The sequence below is a fragment of the Pristis pectinata genome, chromosome 5 (assembly GCF_009764475.1).
Source record: "Pristis pectinata isolate sPriPec2 chromosome 5, sPriPec2.1.pri, whole genome shotgun sequence".
NCBI lineage: Eukaryota > Metazoa > Chordata > Chondrichthyes > Rhinopristiformes > Pristidae > Pristis > Pristis pectinata.
Window position 1 is genome coordinate 68,833,798 of NC_067409.1, and position 26,642 is coordinate 68,860,439.

A 26,642-nucleotide genomic window follows, 5' to 3' on the forward strand; every position below is an offset into this window, starting at 1 on the left:
CCCTTTGAAGGCATTGGGAAGGAGACAAAAATCTTGTTCAGCAGTAAGTGGAGGTGGGGTGTGTCTCCTATGGGATAAAACCAGGGTGACCATGGGGATAAGCAGGCACAATAAGTGAATGGAAGCAGTTAGAAAATGAGAACGTAGACAAAAGAGGAAAACAAAACCTGAAACATTAACTGTTTCGCTTCCCACAGATCTGGCCTTGGCCTGACCTATTTCCAACAGTTTCTGTTTTGGCTTTAGATTTCCAGCACCAAGAACTTTTTTTGTATTAAAATTATTAAAATTGTGTCCCACGATACACAATAATTTGTTGTTCTCTCTCCAGGCCTGGTAGGGGCAGGAGTTCTGGAGCATGCTAGGGTCATAACTTTCATTGTGTTGATTCATATCAACACTGCATTGGGCTTTGTCCCTTTGAGAACAATTTATAGAATCATCAAATCATACAATACAGAAACAGGCCCTTCCAGCCCACCTCATCCACACGTGACTGTTATCTATGCTAATCCCATTTGCCTGCATTACTCCTTTCTATCCAAGTGCCTGTCCAAATGCCTTTGAAATGCTGTAATTTATCTGCCTCTACCACCTCCCTTTGGCATCTCATTCCAGATAATCGTCACCCCTCTGTGTGGAAAAACGTGCCCTTCCAGGTCATTTAAATTTCTCTCCTCTCACCTTAGACCTGTGCTCTCTAGTTCTAAATCCCTGCTACACTGGTTAAAGATTATGATTAACTATCCTATCTATTCCTGTCATGATTGTTTATAATCTCTATAGGGTCAGCCTCCTACGTTCCAGTGAGAATAAACCCAGCCTATTCAATCTCCCCCTTTGAAATACAGCCCTCAACGTCCAGGTGAATCTCTTCTGCACTCTCTCTATTGGTACCACATCCTGTGGTGTGGTGATGAGAACTGTGCACGGTATTGTAGCAGTCTAACCAAGTTTTGCACAGCTGCGACAAGACATTCTGACTCTTACACTCATATGCCTTGGCCTAATAAGTAAACCACCAATGCACTCTTTCACTACTCTATCATGTACTTTACAGTGAGCTAGCGGACTTGCTCCCCATGGTGTCTCTGGTATTTCAAAATTCCTGCCATTTTTACTGTATGTCCTACAGAATTTGACTTCTCAAAGGATTATCTACACACTAGTCCAGATTAAATTCCATTTGCTACCTCTCTGTCCCACTGTATCCTTAGACAACCTTTTTCATCTACAAACCCCTCCAATTTTTGTGTCACCTGAAAGCTTACCAATCATATTCTCTACATTTTTGTCAGTCATTTATTAATATATAAAGGCCCTAGCACCAATAACTAGTAGTACACCATTTGTTGCCAGATTTTCTAGTTAAAAGCACCCACTTACCAACTGCCCTCTGCCTCCTATCACCAAGCTAATTTTGGATTCAGTTTGCCAACATGCTTGGGATCCCTTGTGCTTTAACCTTGTGGACCAGCCTATCATGTGAAACCTCAATAAAAGCCTTACTAAGGTCCATATAGGCAATATCTCCCACCCTGCCTTCATCAATCTCCCTTGTTACCTCCTCAAAAAAGAACTCTCAGACTTGTGAGACACTATCTCCCCTGCACAAAACTGTGCTGATTCCTCCTGATCAGTCCCTGCCTTTCCAAGTGAACATAAAGCCTGTCCTTCAGAATCTTCTCCAACAACTTCCCTACCACTGGTGTAAGGCTCATTGGCCTATAGTTTCCAGGCTTATCCCTACTGCCCCTTTTGGATGACAACATGAGCTATCCTCCAGCTTTCTGGTACCTCACCCATGGCTAACAGATGCAAAATCTCCATTAGATCCCCAGAAATCTCGTCCCTTGGCATCTTGAGATAGATCCTGTCAGGTCCTGGGGATTTATCCACCCTAAAACTCCAATATTTCTAACGCCTTCCTGATACAGACATGCTGCAGAATATTAGTGTACCCATCCTTCTCCCTGGTGAATAGTTTTCTTCACTCCTTTGGGGTGCCCCAAAGGCCTTAGAATCATTGCTTCTGAAATGTTGTTCTGAGGGAGCTGGAATAAATGACAATTCTGCAGGGTTTGGTGGAATCAATTTCAACTCCATGATCTGTAAGAATTTTAATTCTTTGATTTTTCTAAGAATTGGTAGATTGGTTTATTATTGCCATATGTACGAGGTGCAGTGAAAAAACTGTTTTGCATGCCATCCATGCAGATTGTTTCATTACATCAGTATATTAACATAGTACAAGGGAAAAACAATATCAGGATGCTGAAAAAAATGTTGCATTTACAGAGAAAGTGCAGTGCAGGCAGACAATAATGAGCAAGGTCATAACAGGGCAATTCATAGGTCAAGAGTCCATCTTATCATACAAGGGGACCGTTTAATTGTCTTATAACAGCAGGATAGAAGCTGTCCTTGAGCCTGGTGGTACGTGCTTTCAAACGTTTGTATCTTCTGTCCAGTGGGAGGGGGGAGAAGAGAGAATATCTGGGGTGGGTGGGATCTTTGATTATGCTGGCTGCTATATCAAGGCAGCGAGAAGTGTAGACAGAGTCCATGGAGGGAAGGCTGGTTTCTGTGATGTGCTGAGCTGTGTCCACAACTCTGTAGTTTCTTGCAGTCTTGGGCAGAGCAGTTGCCATTGATGCGTCTGGATAGGATGCTTTCAGTGATACATCTATAAAAGTTGGTGAGGGTCAGCAGGGACATACCGAATTTCTTTAGCCTCCTGAGGAAGTGGAGGCGCTAGTGTACTTTCTTGGCCCTTGTGTCTACGTGATTGGACCAGGACAGGCTATTGGTGATGTTCACTCCTAGGAGCTTGAAGCTCTCAACCCTCTCGACCTCAGCACCATTGACGTAAACAGGAGCATGTGCATCGCTCCCGCTTCCTGAAATCAATGACCAGCTCTCTTGTTGTCGTGACACATGCCACTAGGCTCCCTCCTTCCTGTACTCTGACTCATCATTATTTGAGATTCAGCCCACTACAGTGGTGTCATCTGCAAACTTGTAGATGGAGTAAGAGCATAATCTGGCCACGCAGTTGTGAGTGTATAGGGAGTAAAGTAGGGGGCTGAGGACGCAGCCTTGAGGGATACCAACATTAGGATAATCATGGGGGTGTTGTTACTACCTATCCTAACTGATTATGGTCTGTTGGTCAGGAAGTCAAGGATCCAGTTGCAAAGGGAGGTGCTGAGTCTCAGGTTTAGGAGTTTGGAGATGAGCTTGCTTAGCATTATAGTATTGAAGGTGGAGCTGTGGTCAATAAATAATAGTCTAACATGGGTGTCTTTACTATCCGGATGCTCCAGTGATGAGTGTAGGGCCAGGGAGATGGCGTCCACCATGGACCTGTTTTGGCGCTAGGCAAATTGCAGTGGGTAGAGGCTGGAGTTGATGTGTGCCATGACCAGCCGATCAAAGCACTTCATGGTGGTGGATGTCAGAGCTACCGGGCAGTAGTCATTAAGGCACGTTACCTATTTTTCTTTGGTATCAGGGTGATAGTGTTTGTCTTAAAGGAGGTGGGAACCTCAGATTGAAGTAAGGAGCGGTTAAAAATGTCTACAAATACCCTCGCCAGCTGATTTGTGCAGGATCTAAGGACACAGCCAGGGACTCCGTCCGGGTCAGATGCTTTCCACGCGTTCACTCTCCATAAGACTGATCTTGCGTCTGCAACGGTGACCGTGGACACAGGTGCATTGGAGGCTGTCAGGGCAGATGGTGATGTTCCGATCCCCTTCTGTTCAAAACGTGCATAGAATCTGTTAAGGTCATCGAGAACGGATCACTGTTGTTAGCAATGCTTTGTTTATTAATCTTGGATGCTTAGAGTTAGATGGTGCAGTATCCACTCAATTTGTGCTCATTTAATCTATTTGGGAAATTGGTGCTTTTGCAAGTAGATTAAAGACTATTATTTGATCTCCCTGTAATTAATAAATCATTGAGCTGTGCTTAATTATTTAAGTCAGTTCTGTTGACTAACAAACGCTGCACCTTAATCAGCAGCATTCCTTTTAAATTCAGACAACTTGTCTGAGGAATTATCTTGTGTGTCTATAACTATTTCATATATACTAGCTCTGGTAACTGTAATAATTGTAAATGTATTATTAATGATTGATTCCTGGGATAAGTGGCACTCTGTGAGGAGTCACTGAGTGAGGTTGGCTTCTGAGTTTTGGACAAAGAAATAATCTGAGTCAAGATTCTTAGGATTGACAGGGTGGATGCTGAGAGGCTTTTCCCTCTGACTGACATAGTCTCATGATAAGCGGTTGGCTATTTATGGTTATAGATCTTTGAAATTTTGGTATGCTGTGAATGTCATTGAGTATTTTCAAAACCAAAGTTAAGTAATTTCTAGGCACTTAGTGTGTAAAAGATAACTGGAAATACAAGGGTTAACGTCTGGCAATGTTGTACGCAGCTATTCTTCCCATAGTCAGCTATTCTTCCTATGGTGTGATAATGCCTTAGCCATGGGGTGACTATAGTTGTGGCTGTAAAAAAAAATGTCCAGGTGTGGGTGAGAAAGAAAAGTTTTTAAGACTTACCTTGTTTTGCTAAAAGCTTGCTGTAAGCAACTGCCTTAGTAAGTGCAACTTCCCACGCAGGTTTCTCATGAAGTGGGTATAAAAGTACACACTGACTGGTGCATCTTTGAGTGGGATTCAGTACAGACCTTGGGTTACACTGTTCACTCTTTCTCTGTATCCTTCACTCCTGCTAGCATTGTACTAATAAAGCATTAATCATATTTTCTTTAGGCCTGCTGTTATCTGATTTATTACAGTGCAGGTCGACTTTCACAAGTGAACGTTGTGAAGCTGTGATACTGGGACAAAGATCGTACTGAATGGGGAAAAAACAGCCTACTTTATTTTTCTAGTGTTTTGTTTTGTTTGAGATTTCCTGCATCTGAAGTATTTTTGCTCTGTGATCTCTTATGTCCACCTCTTCTAAGAGATCGGCTACGTTGGAACAATAATCCAAGAAACCTGAGTCTTTTGAAGAGGAGACAGGAAAGCATGTGAACTCTGGTTCCCATGTTTTGTGGATGGAATTGTTCCTTCTGTGTACAGTTGCCTGAATTGAACAGAAAAGTATATAAGAGCTGTCTGTGACTGATAAGTAGCTAAGAACAAGTAAAACTTTTAACTGATGTCTTGGGTTCTAGATAAACTTTTGAGGCAGCTTTATTCTATTGATTCACTTAATTTATCTGTTCCTATGCCAAAATAATTGAGAAATTTTATGTAAATATCCTTTTTTTTAAACAACGTGTGTTAACTTTATCTTTGCTGTCACGTTTCACTTAAAACAAAATACAACAACTGTCCCTGCCAAAGTTGTTAAACTTGTTTATTTTGGGTATCTCCTTTTAACAGCCATTTTCCCTCTTTCACCACCCCACCTCAAAAAATGGTTTGATTGATAATGAACTTGGTTTAGAAAATTGTTGAATTGATCAGCAACAATCGCTTTGTCATCTATTCAACTCTTATTTTACTAAATTTCATGGCAGTCCACCAGTACCACCAGGAATATAGGTGAAGCTGGCCCATACGAATGTCTGAAATTGGTAAAATTACATGGAGTTTGCAGCAAGTTGGAAAAGCTTTGTTGATTATGTGAGCTGTTTCGGTTAACTGAGATAGTTTAAACTTGGAAATGCTTCTGGTAAATTTTTTGTTTATGCACGTCATTTTGTCACCTTGGCCGTTTCAAATATTTTTCATCTAATTTTATTTTTAAGAGGTTCTTTGCATAAAAGTGAAGAGGTCCTGCATCTCATAGAAGTGGGTGAAGGATCAGGAGGAGTGAAGGAGCTAAGTTGTTCCCTTTTCTAGTGCTAAGTCAATATGCTTTGGAAATTTATACTGAAGTAAACTTGTTCTTTGAGTTCAGGTTTGGTTTTGTTCTACTTCAAAGGCGTTTCACTCTTCTGTCACTGGGTGCATAACAGAGTCAAGTAGGAACAGTCGTTCAGTTTAGTTGTATGCTGCTTTGCTGAATTTATGGCACAATACATGGATCTCACAGACAAAGGAAGTTGTATTTATAAAGCACCTTGCATAAATTCTGGTTTTAAATGTACTTGGAGACAATGAAATATCAATCATTATTTTAGGAACATAAATAAGAGAATTAGGTCATGTGGCCCCTCAAATCTTCTCTGCTGCTCTGTAATATCATGACTGATATGATCAGGGCCTCAATTTCCCTGTCCTACTTGGTCCCCATAAACCTTGATTCCATTTCGGCCTTGAATGTACTTAATGCTCACTCACTCTCTGGAGTGGAGAATTCTAAATGTTAAGAATTCTGTCCTCAATTCAATCTCTTAAGCAGTGATACACCCCAGTTGTAGATTCTCATTGGGTGGTACAGAAGGTTGCCTCATAACACCAGTGACTTGGGTTCATTCCTGACCTCTGGGGCTGTCTAGGTGAAGTTTGCACATTCTCTTTGTGATCTCTTGGTTTTCCTCCAGGGGTTCAACTTTCCTCCCACATCCCAAAAACGTGGTAGATTAACTGATTACAATGAATTACCCCTAGTGTGGGTGAATCATGGTAGATTTGATGAGCATGTGAGAGAATGGCTTACAGAGCAACAAGTGGGGGAATGGAATTGTTGAAGTTGCTTATGAGAGCTGGCATGGACTTGATGGGGTGTATGGCCTCCTATGACATAATGAGAAATTTCTCATGAGAAATAATATGACATCTATCTTGTCCAGATCACCTCACTATTCTAAACTCCAGAGAGCTTCACAAGTAGAATTAACTGCACTGCCTCCTAGGCAAGTATATCCTTGCTGAGATAAGGAGAGCAAAATTGTACACAGTGCTCCAGGTGTCTCATTCGATATAAAGCCTGTCTATTTTTGATCTTCATCCACCTTGCAAAAAAGACCAAATGTGGAAGTTTCAGCAGCAGGAGACCTGATTCAGGTGTGGATTTGATAGCTTTATGGAGGTGGAAATCAGTGATTGCACTAACAGTGCAGATATGTAGTTACCTGTGTATCTTGGTCACATGACACCAGAGAAGCAATGTGGTTCAGTATCAGCCATTATAGGAAGGATGTGGAGGCTCTGGAGAGGGTGCAGAAGAGGTTTACCAGGATGCAGCCTGGATTAGAGGGCATGTGCTATAAGGAGAGGTTGGACAAACTTGGGTTGTTTTCTCTCGTGGTGGAGGCTGAGGGGAGACCTGATAAAAGTTCATAAAAGAGGCATAGATAGAGTGGACAACCAATATCTTTTTCCCAGAGTTGAAATGACTAATATTAGAGGGCATGCATTTAAGTTGAGAGGGGGAAAGTACAAAGGAGATGTGCGGGGCATGTTTTTGTTTACATAGAGTGGTGGGTGCCTGGAATGTGCTACCAGTGGTGGAGGTAGATACAATAGTGGCATGTAAAAGAGGCTCTTAGATGGGCACATGAATATGCAGAGAATGGAGGGATATGGACCACATGCAGGCAGAAGGGATTACGTGTCATTAGCTGAATTAGTCCAGCACAACAACATGGGTCAAAGGACTTGCTCCTGGCCTGTACTGTTCTATGTACCAGATGTGGTGCATCATGCTCAGCTACTCAAAATCATATAATCATTGCCTAGAAAAAGTAAAGGGTTATAACAAGTTTTCCAAGTTTAATTTGGAATGTGCAGTAATTTGTATGGATAAGAACAGGAAACTGCAAAAGCAATTAAGCCAACAAAGTAGGTAAAGGTTTAGTGGATGGAATTTATTTTGGAGAATTGAGGTGATCCACTTGGGCTCTGAGAAAGATAAACTGGTGTATTTTCTGAATAGTGAAAGTTAGTGAACTGTAAAGAAGCAGAAGGTTTTAGTCATCCATCACAGATCAATTAAAGCTTTTGCATAGGAACATAAAGTCACCAGAAGTGATTTGTGGAATCTGAACCTCAGTTTTAACGGGTGTGGAATACATTTGAGCCCCAAATATGTGTGTTGGCCATGAAAAGGATTCGTTATGGCTTTGCTAGACTTGAACCAGAGTTGATGGACGATGGATAATATGGGGAATCCATGGTTATCCACAGATTTGTAATACTTCTGTTTTGCACAGTATTGTCTGCCTAGAGTTTAGAAGTGTAAAGGCTGATTTTAATTGAGGTGTTTGAAATGACAAGGGATTTGCTTGAGTTGGTACTTCATAATTATAGATTTGTACAGCAGAGAAACAGGCCATTTGGACCACAACATCTATGCTGACCTTTTTGCTCATCTATACTAATTCCATTTGCCTGCTTTATCTATGCCTGCCTGCTTAAGTGCCTCAACGCCTCTTAAATATAGTAATTGTATCTGATTCCTCCACCACCACCTTTGACAGCTCATTCCAGATACCATCTACTCTTTGTGTGCTCCTCAGATCCCCTTTAAAACTCCTTCCTTTCATCTTAAACCTATGACCTTTTGATTTTGATATCACTACCATGGGGAAAACAGATTTTGACTATCTACCCTACCTATTCCTCTCGTAATCATATGCATTTCTATCAGGTCACCCCTTTGCCTCCTTCGCTCCTGGAAAAATATGCCCAGTTTATCCAATCTCTCACGATAATTAAAGTCCTCTAATCTAGGCAACATCCTGGTGAATCTCCTCTGCACTCTCTCCAGCGCAATCACATCCTTTCTATAATGTGGTGACCAGAGCTGCACATTGTACTCAAGTGCAGTGGAAACTCTGTTTATAAGGTTGTAATCTAACATACCAACTTTTAGGTCAGGACGTAGAACAGATGAAGGCAAGCATGCCCAATGCTGCCTTTGCCACCCTGTTGACCCATGTTGCCACTTTCAAGGAACTATGGAGTTGGACCCCCAGGTCTCTCTGTTCAACAATATTCCTTGGCACCCAGCCATTTACTAAATATATCCTACCCCTGTTTGACTTTCCAAAATGCATCACCTCGTACTTGTTGGGATTAAATTCCATTTGATCTATAATCTTGCCTTAGGCAACATTCCTTGCTATCCACAACACCACCAATTTTCATGTCATTGGCAAATTTACTAATCAGATTTTCTACATTCACAATCAAGTCATTAAGTTAAATCACAAACAGCAATGGTCCGTGGTGCAGTGCTAATCACAGACTTCCAAGCAGGGAAATATCCACTTACAAATACCCTGTACCTCCTGTCATCAAGCCGATTCTTGGATCCAATGAGCCAGCTTGCCTTGGATCCCATGTGTCTTAACCTTCTGGAAAAGCATTGTGCAAGTTAGAAATGTAGTGGGTCTTCAATCAATTATTACAAGTCCTCCTGTTGCATGTTAGAATTAACATGCAAATGTGGTACACAGAATGATCTTCAAATCAACAGAACACCTAGATTAGTTTGCACTAAGAGAAGCTGAATGATTTAAGTGCAATTAAAAAAAACTATTTGTATTAAATTTAAAGCTTTCTAGTTGTGTATATTTCGAAACATGAAGGCAGGCAGGGATCACTGATGTCCAGTACTCCATGTAGCCTGAACTGGTTGCAGCAGGCATCTCAGTATATTGGAAAAATATCACCAACACAACGTCTGCAAACTCCAAATTTACTGGAGGGACTAGTCAATAACATCAGTGTCCTCTCCCTGGTCAACATCACCAGCATTGAGGCCCTAATTACTCAACGTAAGATGCGCTGTTCACGTGCCCTACATCAAATTCCTGAGAAACAAAGGACCGCCGATGCTGGAATCTAGATGAAAAACACCATGATGCCTGAGAAACTCAGCAGACTAGGTGACTGTTTCGCAAAATACCTGCACTCTGTCCATAACCACGATCTGCATCTCCCCGTTGCCAGTCACTTCAACTCCCCATCCCACACTGTCACTGATATGTTAGTCCTCGGCCTCCTCCACTGCCAGGAGAATTCTAAGTGCAGACTGGAGGAACAGTTTCATTTTCCATATTGGAACCTTGCAGCCTAATGACATGACATCAAATTCTCCCACTTTAAGTAATCCCCACCCTGCCCCCCCCCCCCCACCACCATGTCACCATGTTTCTTCTCTTCTTCCCTTTCCTAGCCTATCTCTTTTCCACCCCTTTTTCCTTTCTCTCCTTAGGTTAATCCATCCCCCGGCGGGTCTGGTCTCCCCTCCTCCCCTGCACCTGCCTATCACTATCTCTTACCTGCATCTACCTCTTACCTGTGCCCATCCCACCTCCCCTCCATTGTCCACCTATCACCGCTCAGCTTTTCCCTCCTTAATATATTGGATTTCCCCTTTTCTTATCTCCAGTCCTGAAGAAGGGTCCTGACCCAAAACATTGCCCGCTTTTCTCCACGGATGCTGCCTGGCCTGTTGAGTTCCTCCAGCATCATAGTGTTTTCCATCAAATTCCTAAAACAGGTTCTCTATTCTGAGCTCTGTTAGGGGAAGGGATTATCAGGTGAACAGAGAAAAAAATCAAGGAGATGCTCAGAGCTTCTTTGGAGAAATGCAGCATTCCCTCTAACTCTTGGGAACTTCTGGCCCATGGCTGCTCAAAGTGGAGAAGGTGCATTTGTAATGGTATTGAGAACCAGTGGCCATGCATTGGAGCACACAAAGTCCCTGCATTAGTAGTGGAAGGAGCACACCATCACTAACATCACTGGTAGGGAAGTTATTGGAAATAATTTCTGAGGGACAGGATTAATCTTAGTAACTTCAGTAAAGCCTACATGGGAAACTGGACAGAGGTTAGAGCCCTAGAGTCAGATGGCAAATTGGATCAGAAAATAGCTTTATAATAGGAGGCAGAGGGCTGTTTTGTGATTGGAAGCATGTGACCAGTGGTATGCACAGGAATCAGTGCTAGGATCCTTGTTGTTATGTACCTTAATGATTCAGATGTGAATGTAAGGAGCATGATTAATAAGTTTGCAAATGACACAATAATCAGTAGTATTGTTGATAATGAGGTGGATAGTTTTAAATTACAGGATGACACTGATCAGTTGGCAATATGGGCAGTGCAGTGGCAGATGGAATTTAAATCTGATGTGTGAGGTGATGCATTTGGGAGGACTAATGAGGGTAGACATGCACAGTGAATGGTAAAGGCCCCAGCCAGTATTTTGCAATAGAGGGACCTTGGTGTACAACTTCAAGGATCCCTGCAGGTGGCAGTGCAGGTAGACAAACTGATGAAGGCCTAGGGGATACTTGCCTTCATTAGACAGGCAACAGAAGGGTTATGGTTCAACTTTTTAAAACATTGTTTAGGCCAGAGCTGGAGTATTAGGTACAGTTCTGGTCATCACATTTAAGGATGTGATTGCACTGGAGAGGGTGCAGAAGAGGTTCACCAGGATGTTGCCTGGTTTGGAACATTTTTGTTATGACTGGATAAACTGGGTTTCTTTTACCTTGGAGCAGAGAAGGCTGAGGGGCGATCTGCTAGAGGTATATGACATTGAGGAGCATAGATAGGGTAGATAATGGAAACTTTTCCACACTTTTGCAGATGACACGAAGGTTGGGGGTGTTGTGGATAGTTTGGAGGGCTGTCAGAGGTTACAGAGGGACATAGATAGGATGCAAAGTTGGGCTGAGAAGTGGCAGATGCAGTTCAACCCAGATAAGTGTGAAGTGGTTCATTTTGGTAGGTCAAATATGTTGGCAGAATATAGTCTTAATGGTAGGGCTCTTGGCAGTGTGGAGGATCAGAGGGATCTTGGGGTCCGAGTCCATAGGACACTCAAAGCGGCAGCGCAGGTTGACTCTGTGGTTAAGAAGGCATATGGTGTATTGTCCTTCATCAATCGGAGAATTGAATTTAGGAGCCGTGAGGTATTCTTGCAGCTATATAGGTCCATGGTCAGACCCCACTTGGAGTATTGTGCTCAGTTCTGGTTGCCTCACTACAGGAAAGATGTGGAAGCCATAGAGAGGGTGCAGAGGAGATTTACAAGGACGCTGCCTGGAATGCGGAGCATGCCTTATGAAAGCAGGTTGAGGGAACTCGGCCTTTTCTCCTTGGAGTGACAGAGGATGAGGGGGGACCTGATTGAGGTGTATAAGATGATGAGAGGTATTGATAGGGTAGATAGTCAGAGGCTTTTCCCCAGGGCTGAATTGGTGGCCACAAGAGGACATAGGTTTAAGGTGCTGGGGAATAGACATAGAGAAAATGTCAGAGGTAAGTTTTTTACTCAGAGAGTGGTGAGTATGCGGAATGGGCTGCCGGAAATGGTGGTGGCGGCTGATATGATAGGGTCTTTCAAGAGACTGTTAGATAGGTATATGGAGCTGAATAAAATAAAGAGCCTAGTAATTTCTAGGGTAGGGACATGTTCGGCACAGCTTTGTGGGCCAAAGGGCCTGAATTGTGCTGTAGTTGTTCTATGTTCTATAAGAGGTGCCTAAAACTAAAATGCATAGGATTTAGAGAAAGGGATAAAAGGTTGAACAGAGATCTGAGGAAAAACCTTTTTTATTCAGAGTGCACTGCCTGAGTAAGTAATGGAGACAGGTACTCTCACAACACGTAAGATGAGTCTAGCTGAAAACTTGAATCCCAAGGCTTAGAAGTTTACAGGCCACTTACTGGAAAATGGCATTAGTATAGATGGGTACTCAATGGTCAGCACAGAGAAGGGATTGTTTCTGTGCCATATGAACACAAATACACAGGAAAATAGGAGCAAGAATAGGCCACCAGGCCCTTCAAGCCTGTCCCGCCATTCAATATGATCATGGCTGAACTTTAGGGTGATGGTCATGGTTTGTTTCTCAGACTGGAGGCCTGTGTCTTGTGGTGTGCCATGGGTTAGTGCTGGGAACCTTGTTGTTTGTAACTTATATTGTAGCGACTCACAGCACTGGCATCGAACCGGCTCCCGACATCGCGACGTCGTCGGAGGCCCCGATCCAAGATGGCGCGGGGCCCTCCTTCTTCCCCAGCGTTGGGCTGGGAAAGCCCGCGCGCGGGGAGGTCAGGTGACCTGCACATGACGTCAGCGCGGGAACTGGAGCACGGGAAGTTTTCAGCTATTAAAGGTGCACCGTGCCCAGGTTGGCATTCAACCTCTGATTTCGAAACCAGCAACTCTGTGTCTTCATTTCGTAGTATGTAGCTAGCCGCTACATTGCTGACCCCCAACGGGCCCCAAACATTTTTGGACCCACGATGTCTGCACAGCAAGAGGTACAGGCAGTAGTCCTTAAACTGCCCACCTTCTGGACCCTCCGGCCCAGTGTCTGGTTTGACCAGGCCGAAGCCCAGTTCCAGGTTCGCCAGATCACCAGGGACGATACCAAGTACTATTACGTGGTGGGCGCCCTCGACGAAGACACCGCCGCCCAGGTCGGGGATTTCATCCAGGCGCCTCTGGAGGAGAAGTAAGATAAGTTCAAGACCCTCCTCCTCGAGACTTTCGGCCTTTCCCGACGCGAACGAGTCTCCCTCCTACTCCACCTCGATGGGTTGGGTGACAGACCCCCCTCCACGCTCATGAATGAGATGTTGGCCTTGGCAGACGGGCATAGACCCTGCCTGCTGTTTGAGCAGATCTTCCTGGAGCAGTTACCCAACGACATCCACCTGCTCCTGGCGGATGCTGATTTCAGCGAACCCCGGAAGGTGGCCACCGGGGCGGATGTCCTTTGGCGGGCGAAAAGGGAGAGCAGGGCGTCTGTCGAGTGCGTTGCCACGCCACGTACCCAGCGGCCCAGCAGGCCAGACCCGGCGATCGAGCGGTCCCCACCTGCCACCAGGTCTGAGACACCGACCGACCAATGGTGTTTCTACCACCAGCGGTGGGGCGCTGACGCCCATAGATGCCGGCCACCATGCAGGTTTCCGGGAAACGCCAGAGCCAGCCGCCGCTGATGGCTACAGCGGCTGGCTACCAGGATAGCCTCTTGTGGGACAGGCATTCCGGATGTCGGTTCCTAGTGAACACCGGAGCCGAGGTCAGCGTCGTGCCTCCCAACGGCCGCGAGACTCGCAACTGCACACCAGGACCCGCCCTCAGCCGCCAACGGCAGTGCCATTCGATACTTTGGCACCCGGTCGGTACACCTCCAGTTCGGCACCTGCAACTTTACTTGGAGGTTCATCCTAGCCGCCATCACGCAACCACTCCTTGGGGCAGACTTCCTTCGTGCCAACAGTCTGCTGGTTGACCTGCGGGGTAAGCGTTTGGTACATGCCAGGACCTTCCAAACGTTCTCGTTGGGTGAGGCCAAGCTGCCGGCCCCACACCTCGACTCCGTCACCATGTCGACCAACGAGTTTGCCAGGGTCCTGGCAGAGTTCCCGTCCGTACTAACGCCTCAGTTCTCCACCACCTTGCCCAAGCACGACATCCAGCATCACATCCCCATCCAGCATCACTTCCCCACCCAGGGCCCTCCCCTCCAGGCCCGCGCCCAGCGACTACCCCCAGACAAGCTCCGCCCCACGAAGGAGGAATTCAAAAAAAAATGGAGGAGCTGGGGATCATCCGCAGGTCGGACAGCCCATGGGCCTCGTCCATGGAGATGCTCTACGGAACGCCCTTAGTCGTCCCTGGCGAGTTCCTACCAGCCCCTCGGGAGCCAGAGGAAGGACCTGCCGCGGCGCTCGACCGGCTGCACGAGTAACTTGGAAGCCTGGCCCCGATTCCCACCTCGCGACATGGACAGGTCCCGACCCATATGCCGATTTCCCTCCAAGACTGTAAGTTTGTCTTCATCAGGAGGGGCGTGCACTGATCACCGCTGCGACGGTCGTACGAAGGGCCATTCCAGGTCATCAGGAACAATGGGTCTACGTTTGTGCTGGACATTTGGGGAGCGCGAGGAGGTGTTTACGGTTGACCAGCTGAAGCCGGCTCATTTAGACTCGGACCAACCCATGGTGGTACAATGAGCGCGGCGCAGGGGCAGGCCACCCAAGTCAGAGTTTATTTAATTCTGGTTTTCGCGACGGTATTGCCGGTTCTGGGGGGGGTTATGTAGCGACTCACCGTACCGGCATTGAACCGGCTCCCGACATTGCGATGTCGGCGGTGGCCCCAATCCAAGATGGCACGGGGCCCTCCTTCCCCAGCGTTGGGCTGGGAAAGCCCGCACGCGGGAAAGTCAAGTGACCCGCGCGTGACGTGAGCGCGGGAAGTTTTTGGCTATTAAAGGCGCACTGCGCCCCGGTTGGCATTCGACCTCTGATTTCGAAATCAGCGACTCTGTGTCTTCATTTTGTAGTGTGTAGCTAGCCGCATGGTAGCGTAGCAGTTAGCGCGACGCTATTACAGCGCCAGCGATTGGGGTTCGATTCCTGTCGCTGTCTGTAAGGAGTTTGTACGTTCCCCTGTGTCTGCGTGGGTTTCCTCCGGGTGCTCTGGTTTCCTCCCACATTCCAAAGACGTACGGGTAGGTTAATTTCAGTTTAAAATGGGCGGCGCGGATTCATTGGGCCGGAAGGGCCTGTTACCATGCTGTAAATAAAATTTAATTTAAAATTTAAAAATTTAATTTAATATAAACGATTTGTATGTAAATGTACAAGGCATGATTAGTAAGTCTGCGGATGATACTAAAATAGGTGGTGGTGTAGACAATGTAGGAGGTTACCAGAAAAATTACAGGGATCTTGATCAGCTAGGTATGTGGGCTAAGGATTGGTAAATAGCTTTCAATCCAGATAAATGTGAGGTATTGCATTTTGGGAGATCAAACCACAGTGGGACTTGTATAGTGAATGATAGGACCCTGGGGTGTGTTACGTAACAGAAGGACCTAGGAATGCAAGTGCATAACTTGCTGAAAGTGGTATCTCGTGTAGATAGGGTGGTGAAGAAGGCATTTGTCACACTGGCCTTCATCGGTTGAGGCATTGAGTAAAGGAGTTGGGAAGGTGTGTTGCAGTTATGTAAGACATTGGTGAGGCCTCACTTGGAGTAATGTGTACAGTTTTGGTCACCCTGTTATTGGAAAGATGTTATTAAACTAGAGAACGCAGAAAAGATTTACCAGCATGTTTACCAGACTATCTAACCCCTTCCTCCCACATATCCCTCTATCTTAAATTCCTCCATATGCTTAGCTAACAATCTCTTGAACTTGTCCAATGTATCAGCCTCCTCCACCACCACCCCAGGCAGCGCATTCCATGTACCAACCACTCTCTGGGTGAAAAAACCTCCCTCTGACATCTCCCTTGAACTTCCCACCCATTACTTTAAAGCCATGCCCTCTTGTTTTGAGCATTGGTGCCCTGGGAAAGAGGCGCTGGCTGTCCACTCTATCTATTCCTCTCAATATCTTGTATACATCATGTCTCCCCTCATCATCCTCCTCTCCAATGAGGACAGCCCTAGCTCCTTTAGTCTCTCCTCATAATCCATACTCTCTAATCCAGGCAGCATCCTGGTAAATCTCCTCTGCACCCTTTCCAACACCTCCACATCCTTCCTATAATGAGGCAACCAGAACTGGACACAGTACTCTAAGTGTGGCCTAACCAGAGTTTTGTAAAACTGCATCATCACTTCGCGACTCTTAAACTTGATCCCCCGACTTATGAAAGCTAACATCCCATAGGAGATACATCCCACGTAGGAGATTGAGGGGTGACCTTATAGAGATCATGAGGGGCATAGACAGGGAGAAAGCATGTAGTCTTTTTCCCAGGGAGAGAGTGCTAAAAACAGGAGGACATAGGTTTAAGATCAGAGGCAAGAGATTTAAAAGGGACATCAGGGACAGTTTCTTAACGCGAAGAGTGGTGCATATTTGGAATGAGCTGCTGGAAATAGTGGTTGAAGCAGGCACATTAGCAACATTTAAAAGCCATCTGGATAAGTACAAGGATAGGAGAGGTTTAGAGGGCTGTGGGCGAAATGTGGGCAAATGGGACTGGCTCACTGGGCAACACAGTCGACAATGACAGATTGGGCAGAAGGCCCTGTTTCAATGCCGTAAGACTCTGATTCTAGAGTGGCCTCAATTCCTTCTGTGTCTGTTCCCCTTAACCGTCAATTCCTCCATTTTTCAAATATTTATCCATTTCCACCTTGAGTAATGATCTGTCCTCCACCACCCCCGAGGGCAGAGAATTCCAGAGGTTCACCACCCTCTGAAAGAAGACATTTCTATGTACCTCAGTTTTAAATAACTGCCCCTTATTTTACAGCTATGTCCCCTTGATCATGTCTCTCCCACTGGTGGAAACATCTTGGCATCTACCCTGTCAAACCCCTGAGGATCTTGTGCTTGAATAATGTCACCCCCTCATTTTTCCTAAACCCCAAGGAATACAGAAGTAATTGTCTAGCCTCTCTTGATAGAAAAAACCCTATCATCCCAGGAATTAGCCTGGTGAATCACCTTTGGACTGCCTCCAACGTTACTATATCCTTTTTGAGGTAAGGGGACTCAAACTGTTCACGGTATTCCAGGTGTAGCCTCACCAACACCCTGTACAACTGGAACAAAATCTCCCAATTCTTAAACTCCAACCCCTTCGCAATAAAGGCCAACATGCTGTTTGCTTTCTTAAGTACTTATTGGACCTGCCACTAACCTTTTATGATTTGTGCACTAGAACACCCAGATCCATCTGAACTCGCTCATTTGCAGTCTCTCTCCAATTAAATAATAATCTGCCTTTTCCACTAATCAAAGTGCATGACCCTGCACTCTCCAACATTAAACTCCTTTGGCCAGATTTTTACTTAATCATTTTTTCTATACCCCGTTGTGGAATCACAATGACCTCATCACATATTTTTGGTATCATAAGCAAACTTGAAAACCTTGCATTTTGTTTCCCCTCCCCCCACCCCAGGTCATTCATGTCAACAGTGAACAATTGAAGTCCAAGAACCGATCCCTGGGGTACACCACAAGTTACATACCTCCAGCCTGAAAATGACCCATTTATTCCAACTCTGTTTTCTATGCGACAGCCAGTTTCGGTGCAGTCTAACACATTCCCTACAATACCATGAACTCTTAAATTTTGCACCAGCCTCTTATGTGGCACCTTGTATGAATTAATGACAAGGTACACATCCCTTGCCTTCTACCCCAGCTGCAGAAGTCTATGGTTCACACATTGGCCTTATTAGCCATCTGAAACACACAATTAGAGTGGAAATGAGTGATCCTCAATCTCAACAGACTGCCTAAGAAGACATTTAGACCACAATGTCTTTCAACCCATAGTAGTGTCAGTATGAAATGCTGAGTATTTTTTTTAAATGAAGGATTGGGAAATGTAGATATTCAAAGGGACCTGGATGTGTACAAATGTAACTGAAGGCCAGCATGCAGGTGCAGTAGGCAATTAGGAAGGCAAATGATATGTTGCCTTTATTGTTAGTAGATTTGAGTGCAAGAGTAAAATGCTTTGCTTCAATTATGAGGGGCCTTGGTATACCAGACCTCGAGAATTATATACAGTTTTGGTCCTGTTTCGATCTGAAACGTGGACAGTTGCTTCACCACCTCCGCCCCCCCACCCCCCCCCCCCCCCACCACAGATGCCAGATGCTGCTCCACCTACTGAGATCCTCCAGCAGATTGTTTGTTACTCCAGATTCCAGCATCTGCAGTCTCTTGTGTGTCTCTTGGAAAAGGATATACTAAAGATAAACTTGCTAAAGGCAGAGTTTAAGTCAGGATTACCAAATTGGTTCCGGGGGATTGCACATCTGCCATCCAAGGAGAGATCGAGTAGACTGGGCCTCTTTTCTCTAGAGTTTAGAAGCATGAGAGCTGATTTCATTGTCATAGTCATACTGCATGGAAACAGGCCCTCCAGCCCAACTGGTCTATGCTAACCAAGAGTCCCATTTAAGCTAGTCCCGTTTGCCCACATTTGGCCCATATCCTTCTAAACCTCTTCTATCCATGTTCAAGCTGCTCTTAAATGTTGTTAACGTACCTGCCTCACAACTTCCTCTGGCAGATCATTCCATACACTGACAAACCCTCTGCGTGAAAAAGTTGCTGCTCAGGTTCCTATTAAATCGCTCCCATCTCACTTTAAACCTATGTCTTCCAGTTCTTGATTCCCAAACCTTGGGAAAAAGCGTGTGTGCATTCACCCTATATGTGCCCTCAGGAGTGATTTTATACACCTCTATAAGATCACTTCTGTCTCCTGCGCTCCAAGGAAAGAAGTTCCCAGGGCCCTATCGTTCACTGTGACAGTCCTACCTTCATTTGCCTTCCCAAAATGCAACACCTCTCATTTATCCAAATTAAACTCCAATATATGCAATGTATGACTTGTATGAGATGTTTACAGAGCTTGACAGGAATGCTGTTTCACCTGGCTGAGGAGTCTTAAACTATGGGGATGGGTCATTTAGAACTGAGATGAGGAGAAATCTTTGCAATTCTGTACCCTGGAGGGGTATGGAGACTTTGTCATTGATTACATTCAAAGCAGAGGTCATAGATTTCTGATTGTTAAAGGAACAAAAGGGAAGGGATAGGGTAGTGTTGGAGGTCGAAGGTAAGACCTGATCTTGGTGAATGATGGAGCAGGTTCGATGGACCAAATAGACTAATCCTGCTCCTACAGCTGGTATTCCTATAGTAAATGAAATTGCCTGATGATGCTCAGTGACACCTTGGTTTGTGCAAGGCACTTAAAATGGACAAATAAAAGTAGTTTCCAGTTTTTTTTTTGGCAGTAGGTCTTTCTTGGGAGTCCAAAGGTTATCCAAGACAAAGTCTGAAAGTGTAATCATGGTCTTGTACATCAGAGTTTCTGTGGAATTGGTAACTTAATATGATGTTCATTAATTCTCCTAACCCATAGGCTTTGAGGAGGAAAATTACATTCTAGATTAGTTTTATAAGTATTGAAGTTTTGAAGCAAGCTCACTCACAAAGTGGCACTAATCTCTTCACTGTCAAGTACATTACTGTGATATCTTTTTCCCCTCAAGGTGTGGTTTCTTTTCGCTGTAGCACTTGTAGCATTAGAATTGTATCAAAGGTATTATTGTAATATATTTATAGCAAGGATTGAAGGCTGTAATTCAGAACACCAAGTTTTATGCTAACTTGCTGTTTATTTGCCAGGGTGCAGTACCAAAAGGGAATGCCACTAAAGAATTCATTGAAAGTTTACAGTTGAAACCAGGTCAAGTGGTGTATAAATGCCCCAAGTGCTGCAGCATCAAGCCAGAGAGAGCACATCATTGCAGGTAAAAACAACAATAAAGTCATATCATGTCAAAATCCCCTTGTCAGGATTAACAGGTCTCATACATTTCAGTTTTTAACAAATTTATCAATTGCAAGAAAAATCTCCATGAAATAAATTGTATATTGAAATAGGAAAATCCACCTGATGGCACTGGCCCTGGAGAGGGTCCAGAAGAGGCTCACAAGAGTGATCCCAGGAATGGAAGGGTTTACATATGAGGAGCGTTTGATGTCTTTGGGCCTGTACTCGATGGAGTTCAGAGGATGAGGGGGGAGGATCTCATTGAAACCTACCGAATACAGACAGATTGGACATGGAGAGGATGTTTCCATTAATAGCAGTCTAGGATTCGAGGGCAAGCCTCAAAATAAAGGGACATCCCTTTGGAACTGAGATGAAGAGGAATTTCTTCAGCCAGAGGGTGGTGAACCTGTGGAATTTCTTGCCACAGAGGGCTGTGGAGGTCAAGTCATTGGGTGTATTTAAGGCAGAGATTGATAGGTCCTTGATTGGTAAAGGGTTATGGGGAAAAGGCAGGAGAATGTGGTTGGGGAAAAAAGTCAGCCATGATTGAATGGCGGAGCAGACTCTGGGCTGAATGGCCTAATTCTGCTCCTATATCTTATGGTCAGGATTGAACTGGGTCACTGGTGCTGTGAGGCAGTGGCTCCTCTAGCTATGCCACTCTGCTTCCTAATTGCCTGTGCCAACGGTGATCCCTGCCCTCCTGCAAACTTCTGAGACCTTCACTACCAACAGCAGGTATCTTGAGGCACTGGAGAAATGTCTCCACAAAATGTTCTAAATTTGTTGAAAGGATGAACGAAGCAACATCAGTGTCCTTTCCCAGGTCAATGTTCCCAGCATTGGCACCCCGGTTACACTCAGTTGGCTATGTAATGAAACCACATTGTTCACATGTCCAACACCAGACTCCTGCCACAGACATACTATTCCAATCTCTGTCACAGGTAGAGATTACCAGGCAGATGAAAAACAAGTTTCCAGTATGTTTCCCCAAAAGTGGCTTTGCAGGTATACGGGGTGGTGAAGGCTTTCGGCATGCTGGCCTTCATTGAGTATGGAAGTTGGGATGTTATGTTGCAGTTGTACAAGACATTGATGAGGCCGCATTTGGAATATTGTGTTGAGTTTTGGTCACCGTGCTATAGGAAAGATGCCATTAAGCTGGAAAGAATGCAGAGGCGATTTGCTAGGATGTTGCCAGGACTTGAGGGACAAAGTTATGGAGATAGGTTGAACAGGTTGGGACTGTTTCCATTGGAGTATAGGAGAAGGAGGAGTGATGTTATTGAGGTGTATAAAATTGAGGGACAACAGAGGGTCAATGCACAGTCTTTTCCCCAGTGTTGCAGAGTCAAGGATAGAGGGTGTGGGTTTCAGGTGCGAGGGAAGAGATTTAATAGGAACCTGAGGGGCAACTTCTTCATCCAGAGTGAGCTGCCAGAGGAAGTGGTTGAGGCAGGTACATGAACAACATTTAAAATGTACTTGGACAGGTACATGGATAGGAAAGGTTTAGAGGGATATGAGCCAAATGTGGGCAAATGAGACCAACTTGGATGGGAATCTTGGTCAGCACGGACCAGTTGGGCCGAAGAAACGTTACTGTTCTCTGTGACTCAGTCTTGTAACCAACCATTGCTGAAGTGGAAAATGAATAAAATGGCTATAAAGTATTAAAACATATTTAAGTGATTAGTAAAAATTTCTAAGGGAACTGGTATGCACATGATGTGTGGTAATGTAGCACGTTGGAGTTATGTAGACGAGCAAGATCACCAACAACCAAATCAGCTGAAGGGGTCTGCAGCTCAAGCTGACTCTGAAGTAATGAGATTACGACATTGCAATACATTAAGGATGGAGAAAGTTATCTGGATACTTTTCTCTGGGAGTTCATCATGACCCTTATTTTAACTTTTTAGGTTTAGTCATTGGTCAGGGATAGAAGGGTGTGACCAGACTCACTCTGACCTCACTCTGACAAAGTATGCTGACTATATTTAGTTAATCTATGTCTTTTCATTAGCATATGAATCCTGTCCCTCGATTATTTTTCAATATTCCATACCACCTGACACAAAACTCACTGATATTTCACTGACCCCCTCCCCCTACCAAACTTTATGGACTACAACCCCTTTCTCCTTAGTGAGTACTATTCATTTAAAACCTCATCTATTTTTCTGGTTCCACACATGGTTTGCCATTTTAGTCCTTAATGGGCCCTACTTTTAACCTGGTCACAGCCTTTTAATATACATAAGAAAATACTTCGGAATTTTCCTTAATCTTGTCCACCAGTGATATTTTGTGTCCACTCTTTGCTTTCCTAAATTTTTTTCTCCCCCCCCCCCCCCCCCCTTGTCTTTTACTTTCTATACTCCTGAAAGGCCTTCCCATTTTCACTTTTCTATATGCTTCCTTTCTTTTAACCCAGTGCTCAATATCCCTTGACCTCCAGGATTCCTTGTTCTTGCTGTCCTTTCACCCTTGTGGGAACACGTCAGCTACCTGTAAGTAACTACTTCCAGAGTACTTTTGCCAGGAACTGTTTTATGGTATTAAAATCAACATTTCCCCCAATAATTTCCATACCACTAAAGCTGCAAAGAACTGTAGGAGGCCTGAAATATGGGAGAATTTTCGAACCTAGCATTGGATGAAAAAATTAAGGATAAAATAAACTGAGAAGAAACATAAATTCAGATTGTAAGAGCTTCTACAAGTAGGGAAGAGGAGTAGTACATCAAAAGAGGATGTTTGTCTCTTAGCTAAGACAGGAGAATTAACAATGTGGAATAAAGAAAAGGCAGAAATGTTAACCTAGTATTTTGTATTTGTCTTTACAGCAGCGAAGATGCAAAAAGCATAACAGGTAATCAGAGAAAAATAGTGAGGAACTTAAAGCAATCACAATCATTAGAGAAGTATGAGGGCATGCAAATAGAACAAATCCTGAACCAGCTGGCTTCTATCCTAGAGATGTAGAGACAGTGGATGTATTCATGTCACCTTCATGAAGTCCCTCATTTCTGGAGATGTTCCAAGGGATTCTCAAACTGCAACTTTACCACCACTATTCTCGAAGGGAGAGGGTAGAAGTATGGGACTGTAAGTCGATGGAATACTTGAACTTGGAATGTATAACAAATCAAAATATGATTAGGCGGATTTGATATGCTCTAATGAAAAAGGGTGTAACTAGCAGTGGACCCGATGCATTTGAATTCCAAAAAAACATTTGATAAGGTGGAAGATCGTTAAACAATACAAAAGGGCTCTGATGTTGATGTTTAGTTATTAACTTAGAAGGACGATTAGTTAACAGACAGAAATGATTAGGGATAAATGGAGCAGGTTAGCAAGCTGTAACTAGTAAATTAGGGATCAGTGCAGGAACCAGAACTATTTATAATCAATAATGTATTATAATCAATAAGATTTATAATCAATAATAATGACTTGGCTGAAGTGAGGGTATACCCAAGTTAGATAATACAAAGAAAGGTGGGAAACTAAGTTGTGAAGAATCTGTAAATGGATTAAGTGAGTGGGCAAAATTATGGCAGTTGGTATAAGATATGGGGAAATGTAATGTTACCCATATTGGTGAGAAGAATGGAAAACCAAAATATTATTTGTCTTGTCTACTTAGAACAGTACAGCACAGGAGCAGGTCCTTTGGCCCACGATGTTGTGCCAAACTAATTGAGCTAATGATGCCTAACTAAACTAATCCCTTCTGCCTGTACATGGTCCATATCCCTTTATTCTCTGCATATTCATGTGCCTATCGACGAGCCTTGTCCAACCAGAATAAGTCCCATTTACCACTACCCTCTATCTTCTATGGGCAAGCCAATTCTGAATCAAGACGGTCAACTCACCATAGATTCCATGCATCCTAACCTTCTAGATGAGTCTACCATGAGGGACCTTATTGAGATTCATTTAGACAACATCCACTGCTCTATCTTCATCAATCACCTTTGTCACCTCCTCGAAAAACTCAAATCAGGTTAGTATGACATGACATGACCTGCCCTGCCCTGCCCGAAGCCATTCTGACTGTCCCTAATTAGGCCATGCTTTTCCAAATGCTTGTAAATTCTATCCCTAAGAATCCTCTCCAATGGCTTCCCTACCGCTGACGTGAGACTCACCAGTCTATAATTTCCAGGATTATCCCTATTTTCCTTCTTGAAACTCAGCCAGCTCCATAACGAGCACAACCTTCCCCTCCATCGAGGACATCTTCAAGTGGCGGTGCCTTAAGAAGGCAGCATCCACCGCTAAGGACCATCACCACCCAGGACATGCCCTCTTCTCATTACTACCATTGGGGAGGAGGGACAGGAGCCTGAAGGCCAACACGATTCAGAAAGAAGCTTCTTCCCCTCTGCCATCAGATTCTTGAACAGTGCATGAACCCATGAACACTACTTCGTTATTCTTTTTTCTTTTGCACTATTTATTTTTATAATATATAATAATTTTTATGTACTTGCACTGTACTGCTGCTGCAAAACAACAAATTTCATGTCATACAAGTCAGTGATAAATCTGATTCTGAACAAAGCAACATTAGCTACTCACCAGGCCTCCATGACTTGGCCTGTGGCTAGAGAAGACACAAAGGTCTTGGTGAAGGCCCCGGTATTCTCATCTCTTGCCTCTCTCAATAACCTGGGCATATCCCATCAGATCTACCTTAACATTTTTCAAGAGACCCAACACTACCTCTTTCTTTATCTCAGCATGCCCTGGCATACGATCATGCTCCACACTGATGTCACTACTTGATTCCTACTTAATTCTTTCTCGTTGTACAGATCTCCCTTCCTGATGGACATTAGCGAATTAGATGGGTTTTAATGACAGTACAGCAGTTTCTAGGCTGTGGTTACTGAAACTAGCTTTTAATTACAGATTTATTTGGTTATTTTAATTTAAATTCCCAAGCTGTTCTGATTAGGATTTGAATTTGTGCCTCAGTACCTTTAGTAACTTAGCCCCTCAACTCCAAGTCACTATGGTGCAGCTAGTAGAGCTGCTGCCTCTCAGCTCCAAAATCCTGAGTTCAATCCTAATGTCTGCTGTCTCCATAGATTTTACCCATTCTCCCTCTGACCATAAAGGTTTCCTCCAAGGTCCCAAAGATGTGTGGGTTGCTATCTTAATTCAGGACTATAAATTGTCCATCGTCTGTAGATGGGTGACAGAACTTCGGGGGAATTGGTGGAGGGTGGGGGCAGTATAAAATAAGATGTGTGTAAATGGGTGCTGATCAGCATGGACTCAGTGGGCTGAGGAGCAGGCTTCCATGCTGTACGCCTCTATTACACCACCCTCTATGGCAGTGAAGAGTTCTAGAATGTTGACCCATCTGCAGGCAGAGAGAAAAGGAAGACTTATCTTACTTTGAAAATATGCTAGTGTATTAAAATTAGAAATAACAATCCTGTTCCAGTTCAGGAATGCCAGGAGCAGGCATCATAAGGCATTTTGAGTAAGTGACTCTTGCTGCTCTTTTCTGAAATGTTCAAAATTGCCTTCCAGTGTATGTAAAAGATGTATTCGAAAGATGGATCACCACTGTCCATGGGTTAACAATTGTGTGGGAGAGAATAACCAGAAATACTTCGTATTGTTTACAGTAAGTACTGGTAATATGTGAATGTGTGTGCACGTGTTTCAGATACTTACAGCAGACTTTACTGACGGGGTACCCTCTGTGAGATTTTCTCCTCGGCCTTGAGCGGCACTAATGCATGTACAAGTTTCAGAATCCATGGTTACTTATTTGCTGTTGCACCATGAGACCTTGTTGATTTTGACACCATGCCCACCACATTCCACGACTGATTGCTTAATGAGGCTGCCTTTTCACAGTCAGAGTCGTACAGCACGGAAACGGGCCCTTCAGTCCATTGTGTCCATGCCAACCTTTTTGCCCATCTACATGAATCCCACTTGCCTGCATTAGGACTGTATCCTTCTATGCCTTGCCTATTCAAGTGTCTGTCTCAATGTCTCAAATGTAGTGATTGTATCTGATTCCACCACCACCCCTGGCTGCGAGTTCCTGATATCAACCACTCTCTGTGTATTTAAAACAAAAACCTTTCCCTTCAAATCCACATCAAAACTCCTTCCTCGCACCTCAAACCCATGCCCTGTTTTTGATACTCCAAACAAGGGATAGAGATTCTATCTACCCAATCTTAATTTTATACACCTCTGTCAAATTACCCTTCAGCTTCCTTCACTTGAAGGAAGACAGGCCCAGCCTATCCAATCTCTCCCCATGACCTAAGTCCTCCAATCTAGGCAATGTCATGGTGAATCTTCTCTGCACCCTTTCCAGTGCAACCACATCTTCCTACAGTGTGGTGGCCATGTGAAA

General features: G+C 44.2%; 1 protein-coding gene across 2 annotated transcripts in view; it reads left to right on the forward strand.

Moving 5' to 3' along the window:
* Nucleotides 1-26,642, forward strand: part of zdhhc3a (zinc finger DHHC-type palmitoyltransferase 3a) — a 58,875-nt gene that overhangs the window by 5,046 nt on the left and 27,187 nt on the right. For both annotated transcript variants that reach the window (XM_052015380.1, XM_052015381.1), the window contains exons 3-4: nt 20,083-20,207; nt 25,796-25,892. In XM_052015380.1, the coding sequence (XP_051871340.1) occupies nt 20,083-20,207; nt 25,796-25,892 (222 nt within the window). The remainder of the gene's footprint in view (nt 1-20,082; nt 20,208-25,795; nt 25,893-26,642) is intronic.